Source organism: Terrapene carolina, unplaced genomic scaffold, assembly GCF_002925995.2.
Source record: "Terrapene carolina triunguis isolate 2854851 unplaced genomic scaffold, T_m_triunguis-2.0 Scaffold130, whole genome shotgun sequence".
In the NCBI taxonomy this organism is placed as follows: domain Eukaryota; kingdom Metazoa; phylum Chordata; order Testudines; family Emydidae; genus Terrapene; species Terrapene triunguis.
This window is the reverse complement of record NW_020664481.1, coordinates 38,816,358-38,826,797: the sequence shown is the minus strand read 5'-3', so window position 1 is coordinate 38,826,797 and position 10,440 is coordinate 38,816,358. Positions and strand designations below refer to the sequence as shown.

Sequence of the window (10,440 nt, the reverse complement as noted above, 5' to 3'; positions counted from 1 at the left end):
AAGGCTGAAAGAATTGGGTTTGTTTAGTTTGGAAAAGAGAAGACTGAGAGGGGACATGATAGCAGTTTTCAGGTATCTAAAAGGGTGTCATAAGGAGGAGGGAGAAAACTTGTTCACCTTAGCCTCTGAGGATAGAACAAGAAGCAATGGGCTTAAACTGCAGCAAAGGAGGTCTAGGTTGGACATTAGGAAAAAGTTCCTAACTGTCAGGGTAGTTAAACACTGGAATAAATTGCCTAGGGAGGTTGTGGAATCTCCATCTCTGGAGCTATTTAAGAGTAGGTTAGATAAATGTCTATCAGGGATGGTCTAGACAGTATTTGGTCCTGCCATGCGGGCAGGGGACTGGACTCGATGACCTCTCGAGGTCCCTTCCAGTCCTAGAATCTATGAATCTATGAATCTGTTCACTGCTGGCATCAATTATCTAATAGCAGAGGCCTTTCATATTTAGAGGCACTAACAAGATGCATAAATAACAGTAAACCGTGTATGATCTTTCACTCTTGTAAGCCTCATCTTCTTATACTCCTGTATTACTCTTGGTTTGTCATTCCTTGTTGTTCTCCCCCCCTAAATTACACTGCAATCTCTTCAGAGTAGGGATTTGCCATTTTTGGCTGTAGACTGCTTTGCACATCTGTGGTGCTATGTAAAAATAATTCTGCAATATTAATTTACATTTGCGTACAATTTTATGTAATGACGACAAATTCTAATCTTTTCCTTTAGAGCATTCTCTGGGTGGGGTGAGGGAGGAAGCACCTGTAAAACAAGAACAATAGATGTCCGATGAACAGGAAGCCATTTCCTAAGTAACCACCAGGCTGGGTGTGAGAAATGTGTTCACTGTATTTTGATTTTATTTTGTTCAGAAGTCAGATAAATGAATCAGGAGTAGATATAGCATACCCTTCATTTTACTGTTTTTAGAAACTAATGTATCTGTATTGGCCGAGATATGAGTTAACTTGCTACCTAAGTGCCAAATAAAACATTGTAGGACAATCTCATGAAGATTTAGTTTACTCTATGCCGCACATATTTTGGCTATGCATCTTGTTAGAAAAAGATTAGAAAGTTAAATGAAGTGTGACTCATAAATTGCTTAATTATTCTGGGTTTTACTGGCTTAATATGTCAGATAACAAAAAAGGAGCAGTTACTCTAGGTCAGGGGTCAGCAACCTTTCAGAAGTGGTGTACCGAGCCTTCATTTATTCACTCTAATTTAAGGTTTTGCGCAGAGGTGAAAGTAAGCCGGTACGCCCCGGTACAGCGTACCGGAAAGAGCCAGTTTGCCGTACCGGGGTGGCCTGGCTTCCCCAGGGGGCAATTTAAGGGTCCTGGGGCTCCCAGCAGGGGCTGGAGCCCCAGGCCCTTTAAATTGCCACCAGGGCCCCACTGCTGGAGGCCTGGGGTAGGGCTGTGGGGCTCTGGGGGCTATTTGAAAAGTCCGGGCTACCGCTGTTTCTACCACCCAGCCCTTTAAATAGCCACCGGAGCCCCACCGCCGCTTCCCCAGGGCTCCCGCGGCTATTTACAGGGCCGGGGCGGTAGAAGCAGGGGAGCCCCGGGCCCTTTAAATAGCCCCCGGAGCCCCGGGCTGCTGCTGCTACCCTGGGGAGGGGGGGGCACTTACCTTACTGGGTGGGCTGGGGCTGGCTCTGACTCCCTCAGCCACGCCTCTTCTGCCCTAGGCCCCGCCCCAGCGTACCGGTAAGTCACTGGACTTGCTTTCACCCCTGGTTTTGCATGCCAGTAATACATTTTAACGTTTTTAGAAGGTCTCTTTCTATAAGTCTATAATATATAACTAAACTATTGTATGTAAAGTAAATAAGGTTTTTAAAATGTTTAAGGAGCTTCATTTAAAATTAAATTAAAATGCAGAGCCGGTGGCCAGGACCCGGGCAGTGTGAGTGCCACTGAAAATCAGCTTTTGTGCCGCCTTCGGCACGTGTGCCATAGGTTTCCTACCCCTGCTCTAGGTATTCAGTATTTGTCTTAATTTGTAGATTAAGAACCTGATCTTCACATTTAAGTCAACTGAAGTTGTGACTACTCAACACTTACAAAAATCATATTCTAAATTTTCAAAACTACATTCAAATGTTCTGACGTTCACCAAGGTTTATTCTGCTACACTCGGTTGAACTTAGCCCATTGTGCTTGATAATTCAGGGGTCTTTGCATATTCACTGGTACACTCCAGCTCTGCTTTGTGCTGCTCCAGTAACGCAAAGCAACTGGAAACCCATTTTGACTGACCAGGCCTGCTGTATTGTAAAGATACTAACATTGATTTTTATTGTTAACATAAGGGTATGTCTACACTTAAACCATTACAGCGGTACAGCTGCAGCGCACCAGCTGCACTGTGTAGTGCTTCAGTGTAGACATTATCTGCACCAATGTGAGGGGCTCGTCATTGGCATAGGTAATAATCCGCCTCCTCAAGAGGCAGTAGCTACTTTGATGGAAGAATTCTTCTGTCAACCTTGCACTGTATACACCTGGAATTAGGTTGGCATAGGTCGGATTTTTTACACCCTTGAGAGACGTAGCTATACTGATGTAAGTTCCTAGTGCAGACCAGCCCTCAAAGTGTTTCTAATGTTAATTTTTCAAAGGGAAAAATCAAAAGATTAGGAGCACAGCACTACTTTTCCTAAAGAATCTCTCCTGCATTTGTTTACACATGAGCAGTGGCTGATTTGTTTGTGGCACTGCCTGACCTCCAGTCTCTTATCAAAACATTTGTTAGTGCTGTTGAGTTGATACTTCTGTAGTAATGTTGAAGTTCCATTTTGTGAATGCTTTTTTATGTGATTTGTCATGCACTTTGGTATTAAGAATCATATTTAATGACACACACACCCTTTTTTTTTTAATAGCACTAGTGCATGGATTTAAGATGTTTTCTTTTTAGTTTGTCAGGAAAAAATAATCACAACTATGACTTTTCTTAATTGGATGTCATATAAGGTAGGGATAAAATGAAACTAATTATAATCAAGGTAATTTTGTGCTAGCATTTCTCCCTGCTATTAGCACAGTGTTCCTGTAACAGCAACATCCTAGCTTCTAGTAATTTCTAAACCCTAGATATCATAACCTTGGCCAAATGTTGAGAATTTTTTTTTATGTTTGTAAGTTGGGTCTGAGTGAAGCAAGATTTGCTCCTGAATTACACACATCTAAGTTACAGATGGCATCTGTCCCTTGAATACTAGGATTAAATCATTCATAAATCTTTCCTTTCTTAGCCTATCATACTCATAGCTACAGGTGCGGCATAAATCAATAGATCTGCAGAATAAAATTCAAGTTTCATAAATATTCTGAAACCTAAACAAAGTAATAGAATGGCATTGTCATTTAAAAAAAAAAAGGTGTATGGAAGCTTGTACATAGGCCAAACACTAATCATAATGGCCTCTTTTTAAAAAGACTCCAAGACTGTTTACAGGTAGGGATGAATGGACTGAGGCGAATATCCAGGGGAATGCAGTCATATGCTCAGTGATGGAACACCTAAAGGGTGGGTAATGGCAGTGCAGTTATGCTTGCTGCAATTTTAATAGGTTTGACACCAGAGGAAGGAACATAGAATCTCAACAGACTTCAGGCCCCTCTATTTCAAATGCTTCACCTGACACATTTCTCCATCACAACTAGTTGATGCCTGCCTACCAGATAATAGCAGAACCAGTGGAGGGTGACTGCAGACACGCCACTAAAATCCCTTAAGGCTTCTCTACACTGGAGGACTTGGCCATTTCAAGGTTAAATGGTACAAATAATCTGTTAGTCACTGACATGAAGTCTGATGGTGACTCAAATGTTGCTGGGAATCTCAGCACAACCAAAATAAGCTATTAGAAATTACCAAAATGGCCTGTGGATGAAGACTGGACCTCAAATGAAAACATGAATCAAATGTGGAACCTATTCAAAAATATAATTATTGAGGCTTATGCGAACCCATCCTTCTCAGTCAGTTTCCCTAATAAGGGAAGGTTCAAGACAGAATGGTAATTTCCAAACCCTCCAGCTTCAGAAACAATGTCTTATGAAGGGGGACCCAAACTCAACAAATTGGATAGTCATCTCCCTCTTCTTACTAAGGAAGGCATTAATAATGAGACACAATTCAGGATGGGCAGAGGCAGGGACTGTGTATGTAGGATCTTAGAACCCAGAAAACCGTGGAATTGCAAGTTAATCTAGAGTTGCAGACTAAAATAACATTCATCTCTTTCACCTCAGGCATCCCAATTAAGTATCAGTTTTATCCAAAAGAGTTGACCAAAAAGATGCTTTTGGGGCTTTGAGGTAGTGGCTTGGGAGAATTAGTATTCCTTGCCTCCAAATGTGACAGCCATTGTGGTGCCTGTGTGAAGTGCTGTAGCTGATACTGCATGGGTGATGCCTAACTACAGGATGTAGCTGAGGATAAAATTATGTATCTGCTGTTTATTTAAATGCTTGATTTGAGAAATTATACTACTTTTGCTGTTTTGATATATTAAAATGGAAATCAGATTGCAATTATATTTTGCTGCAGTTCTGTGTGTTTTGCCAGTTTTCATTACCTTTTGAACTTCAGGTGGTAAAACAACTTAACCGTATTCTTAAAAGAACTAAATAATGTTACTTTATTTGCTTAGGTGGTTGTGGACACAGCGCAGATCGAAAATAAAGAAGCATACGCTCCTCAGATTAGTTTAGAAGGATCCAGAATTGTGGTGCAAGTCCCATCAACTTGGTAAATAAATATTGTATATCAGTAACACTAGTAGGCATGATTTTATTTTTTATATAGGAAAACTGATGATGTGATAGAATTGGGAATAACATTCAATGATAGCATCTGCCTCATCAGGTTCTTCCAATCTGGAACTGAGGTGTGGCACTCCTGCTGTAGGATTGACTGACAGGTGCACCTAGAATTTCTTTGCATGTTCTTCTCTGTTAGCTCCTAGTATTTGCGCTGTTTCTTCAGGAGGCAATAGAAATGGAGGCAATGCTGTCAGACTAGCATACTGAAGAGGTTTTGTTAAAAGAAGAAAGAATGGTAATAGTTAAACAGATGAAAGGAAAGGCAAACAAATCCTTCCCTGTTATACTCTTCTGTGGCAGACCTTCAGTGTATGAACTAAGTCACCCCTCTTTCTCTGAGGTGGCATGTCTCTCAGGAAGTCTGGGAGGTAAGAGGACCTCCTCAAATATCTTGGTGGCAGGTGAGGGACTCTAGCACCTCACTGAACCTTTCCAGAAAGTTGGTGTGGGGCCTTCAGTAGTGTAGACTATGGAGCTAAATGAATTCATTTTTCTAATTGCCAGGATTGACCAAATATTGGCATCCTTTTGAAACAACAAGCACATTTTCAGATCCCTTTTATTGCAGCACTTCCAGTATTATGGACGACTTCAGTTTATGGTAGGTGATGAGTCTGAGCCTTTAGTGGAGACAACCTGCAACTACTAGCATATATGGCATTTCCTCAAGTATAAATGGCCTAGTCACTTTCCGCAGAGAAGGTGAATTCTTCTTTAATTCCTCCAGATTATAAACTGGCACTCCGGATATTTTCTGTCATTGGAATGCTGTTTAAATTGCTCTATTTTTTTAAAACAACTCAAAAGAAATTGCAGACTACTTGAACCACAACTGAAAATCTTTGGAGGGGCTCCCCCTACTGACAAACATTAATAGAGCCCTGTCTATTCACAGTGTGATAGAGGTGCTATTTAAATATTTGACCCAATCCAGATGTTAGTGTATCACATTTTAGTCAATCACATAAATGCTGTTGGCTCCCTGTCAGACAAAATACTGGTGGGAGATAAGACTCTAGAAGTGGACTGCTCACTGGGTATGGGCAATGGTTACTTCTAAAGACTCTGAATAAGTAGTTGGTTGGAATTCTTCGTGGATCAGTTAACCATTTCCTTGTGTGCCTTTTATGGTGCTTGATTCCTCCAAGTGAAAGAAAGCATTCTCTGATTCCAGGTCTGGTGCAAATACCTTGGATTTAATGAAGTTGGTAGCTGTCTTTCTCCATGTCGTGGCTCAGGTTTCTGACCACCTAGTTGTAGAATGTCCCGCTTAGTGGTAGCAAGGCAAGCCCATTTATTTTCAGGTAACCTAGTACATCTGAACTGTAACTGTTTATTCCTTACCTCTAAGGATTGCAAGTATATTTAGGGAGGTATATCATGATGTTAAGTATTCCAGACCATAAAGAGTCTCTGCATCCTCACTTAGAGTCTAGTCCCTAGATCTCTTCAATATCCCAATTGTACTTCTAGGGTAATGCAAATTATCCTTTCTTCTCCACAAAAGGTTCATTTTAGGTACCAAAGTAACCATTCCATTATCACATCTACAGGTAATAGGAGAGGCTTTTCTGAAACTAAATCTTCTAAATTGAGTTTAATTGATCTTCCTGGGGTGCATCTGATAAAGGGCTCATCCCTGATTGGGGGTCACTAGGCAAATATAAGGCTGTTAGTTTCCTGATCTCACTTGGAGAGGTACTAAATAAAATTCTTTAACTTTTTTTCATACAAAAATTCTGTCCCCTAATTACTGTCAAAAAGAAGCAGTGCTCTCCACTGGTATCCCATTTCAAGTGACAACAGTTCTAATTCGGTTCTATGGCTGGAGAAATAGCTAGGTTTTGGCAATTCTGTGTTTTGGTGGCTAAGTGAAATCTTTTTTAGTAAGTTTGATTACCCCCACTGACTCCAAGTCTTTCAGCTATCAGTTCCAGGAATTCCTAGTATCAGTGGACCTTCAATTATTTAATGATAAATTAGTGTTACCAACAATATCTAGGGTTTGCCCTGAGCTACATCTGAAGTATTAGGCCCTACTTTTTGAACTAGCGAATGCTCTGTAGCTCTTCCCTAAAATGAAAGATAGACCCAGTGCATCAGTTCTTCCTACCTCTTGATCTGGGCCTCAGGGCTGCCATTTGGGGTGGGGGGCACCTCTCCCCTCCACCCCCGAGCTTCATACCACATTTTGTAGCAGGAGGGAAGATGCTTTCCTTCCTGCCCTTGCTTCCCGCCATGGAGCCGCCATTGTCCGAGCTGCTTGGGACTGGGAGCCTTCCTCCTGATCTGCTGCGCAGAGCCAGGTGGGGCTGATCTCAGGGTGTCCCCCTTCCTCCGCCCATTGTATACCTGGGCGGGCAAAGCCCCCCTACCCCCTGGATCTGCCCCACTGTGCCAACTAGGGACTGAGTGCAAGGCTGGCCCCACCTTGGACACAGCCCCTCCCTGCACCCTAAGCAATATCCCTCGCAGCACACAGCCCCAGCTACCCCCATGCCTGCACCCTGAGCAGTTTTCAAACCTTTTTGAGAGAGCCCCTCCCTTTGAGTTATTTTTGGTTGCGGCCCCCACCCCATTATCTTAAAAACAAACACACACACAAGAATCACAAAACAAAAACAAAGTTTTTAGGTGCCTAAGTAGCCTCTGTAATCATGGTTAAAGTTGCCCTCCTTCCCAATCGGAAATGGTGCCCTTGCTGGACCTACCTGTTGTTCAAACAAGCGGAAGGGATAATCAACTTGATATCGATCTCTTCTATTAAGATTAGTAGTGGAGCTGGATAGAAGTTCCGCATCTCACACTCAGAATTGAGACTAGCTGTGTGTTCAGAAACAACATAAAGAAAGTGGGAATGAATACCTAGCCTGATTTGCATAACAAATCCTTTCGGTCATTACCCTGGTAGCTAGTCAGGGAAGGGCATGCATGTGATGGGTCTCTGTGCCTGGATGTAGTTTCATGGGTTTAATTGCAGAAAACTACAACTAGCTCTGATACAAAACAAGGTGTGCCTCTCAGATAATCTACAGTAATTTAGCATGAAAGATTTGGGTCCTGACTTCAGTGGTGGCTAAACAGGTTACATCTCTTAACCAGAGGTCTACAAGAACTGTATCAGGTATGAAACATCACCAGCCCCTTAAGCTGGACGCTTTTGAGGGATATCAGATGGCACAAGGCAAGCAGTTCATAATGAAAAATACTGTACACTGTGTTCTGTAATTGAGAGCCATAAGACTTGCCATGCATTGTTTTCTGCTCAAGCAATCCTAGTATGAATGAGCTATCTTGCCTTATATGCCAACCAAAATACCAGTCAAATACTGCAAGACTTACAGAGACCTTCACTCATATAGTCAAAATGCCTTCTTTTTCAGGTGGAACAGAGGTTATTTTTTCATCTTTCTTGATGCACAGATACAATGCCGTTGTGTTCTGTAACAGCCCTCTTTGGATAATCCCTTTCCTAATGCTGAGATATACTTAAGCATGGACCTGTTACTGATTCTGATCTAATGACTGAGTGACCTGAAAGGGTGAATGTAGTTCGGAAATGGCTAGTTAGGAAGTTGTGTACTCTTAAATTGTTCCTTTTGCAATGCCTGGAAAAAATGCTCTGGCTGTCCTCAATAAGAATACATCTCTCCACACCTGTTCCTGAGCTTGTATTTTATATTTTCCCATTAGGAGCTGTGACGGAGCTGAATAGATGTCTCTTGCTGTAACTTGTGTTAGGGCTCAAGCGTCTACCCTGAGTAGTCTCCATGGCAGAACTAAAGATTTTTCATGGGGGTCATCCATTGGTAGTCATTGATAATTTTATATTTTAAAGTTCTCTCTCCAGATCTCCAGTTAAACTCACCCTTCCCTGCAAAATGGCTGAGGACTTAGCTAATGAGTTTACTGTGTAAACCCCTTCAGAAGTCTATAAGTCAATTTCCTTATTCTGTCTATTAATATAGTCTTTTTTTAAATTGCCATAATCTCTGCAGGAAGATGGAACTTTCAGGAGAGAGCAACTATTTTTGCACAAGGGTGTGTGTGTGTGTGTGTGTGTGTGTGTGAGTGAATTTACTTTTCACCCTATTCGGTCACCTGCTTCCATTTGGGCCAAAAAGTAGTTCTTTCCCAGTCCTGTATTAGAGAACCCTTGCCATTAAAGGTGTGAAAAGTTTTTTTTTTTTTTTTTTTTTAAGTTAGAGGGGGATGTGAGTTTTGTCTTTTCAGAGTGTAGTAAAGTACTTGGGGAGCTTCTAGAATCACTTTTTCCAAGTGATTTAATCTTTCTTGCACTGGCTGAACATGGAGTGTCTGTCCTTTTTCACTCATGTCAGGCTGGCCCAACCTCTTCCTAGACTGAAATTGCAGAAGCTTCAACAGAAGACGCTGAGGTAGCCACTTGGTCTGTTGTTTTGTGTAAACATTTCAAGTTGGGCACTCTTGCTTCTCTGGACACTATTTCCATTGTTCTCAAAGCAGTTTGTTCTTGATATTCTTGTCTTTTTATTAAGGATGTGGGATTGCTATAGAGATCCGATCAGTTCCAGAGTGGTGGACTGTAAAATTCAGAGACAGGATATTTTTACTGTTAGTAATGGTTCTGCATCTCAATTCTACCAGTGCTGAATGACCCATCTGAGACGGTTAGGTCATATGTGCCTAGTGCAGAGACTTCTGTTAGACTAGAAATTATTTCAGCATTGAACATGGCCTTACTGGTACAAGTGGCTTTATTTGGGAGCTAACAGGAAAGTCTGTAAGGGGAGATACTGAGAATTCTGAGTCCTTATTTGGTCTCTGCTGCCTGTCATTCTTACAGCATGAGTGCAACCCATCCATTCCAGTTTGTGAATTTCATCATCAGTACTTGGTAGCAATTCTCTGTTCTTACCCAAAAGCAGAGTGATTTTGGTTGCTCTATATTAAGTGGTAGTAGCTATACATGAACACTACCTGATTTGTTTCACAAATGCATAATCAAGTTTTAGCATAATTAAGTGGCATTTTGTTGCTTTTCCAACATAGTAAACATTTATAATTGGAATAGTCCAAGAATAACTTTTAAAAAAACTCAATATTTATAGGTGTCTGAAGGAAGATCCAGCAACAATGTCTTTACTGCAGAGGAGTCTGGATCCAGAGAAGACTTTGGGACTGGTAGATGTGCTCTATACTGCTGTGTTTGACATAAACCGGTGGAAGGAAGGAAGGTACATCTCACATTTTCCTCATGCTCTACTTTTCCAGTTTAAAAGAAGTCAGAATTATTTGGAGGTCTGTAAGATGACTCAATACAATATTGCAAAAATTTTTAGTGTCTGTTCATGGGAGGAGGAAGGTAGAGAATTGGTGCATATATCAGACTAAGTAGTAAGAAGTTTGCAAAGCTTTGGTAGCCTGTAGGTAGTTGAAAAGGTGCTGTAGATTCTTTTAAATTTGGAACAAAAATTACACAGTCTGCTGGCCTATTGCAAAGACATGGGTGTGTCTGTCAGATTTTTGAGCCTTATTAAAATACATTCAGAAAAATAAAACATGAATACTCCAAAACTTCAAGTCAACCAGACTAATCAATACCAATGAAGCCGTT

General features: G+C 41.3%; 1 protein-coding gene across 1 annotated transcript in view; it reads left to right on the top strand.

Annotated features, from left to right (window-relative positions):
* KIAA0355 (KIAA0355 ortholog) overlaps window positions 1-10,440 on the top strand; it is a 58,849-nt gene that overhangs the window by 33,075 nt on the left and 15,334 nt on the right. Inside the window, exons 7-8 of the mRNA XM_029911754.1 lie at window positions 4,673-4,770; window positions 9,935-10,060. Coding sequence (XP_029767614.1) covers window positions 4,673-4,770; window positions 9,935-10,060 — 224 coding nt within the window. The remainder of the gene's footprint in view (window positions 1-4,672; window positions 4,771-9,934; window positions 10,061-10,440) is intronic.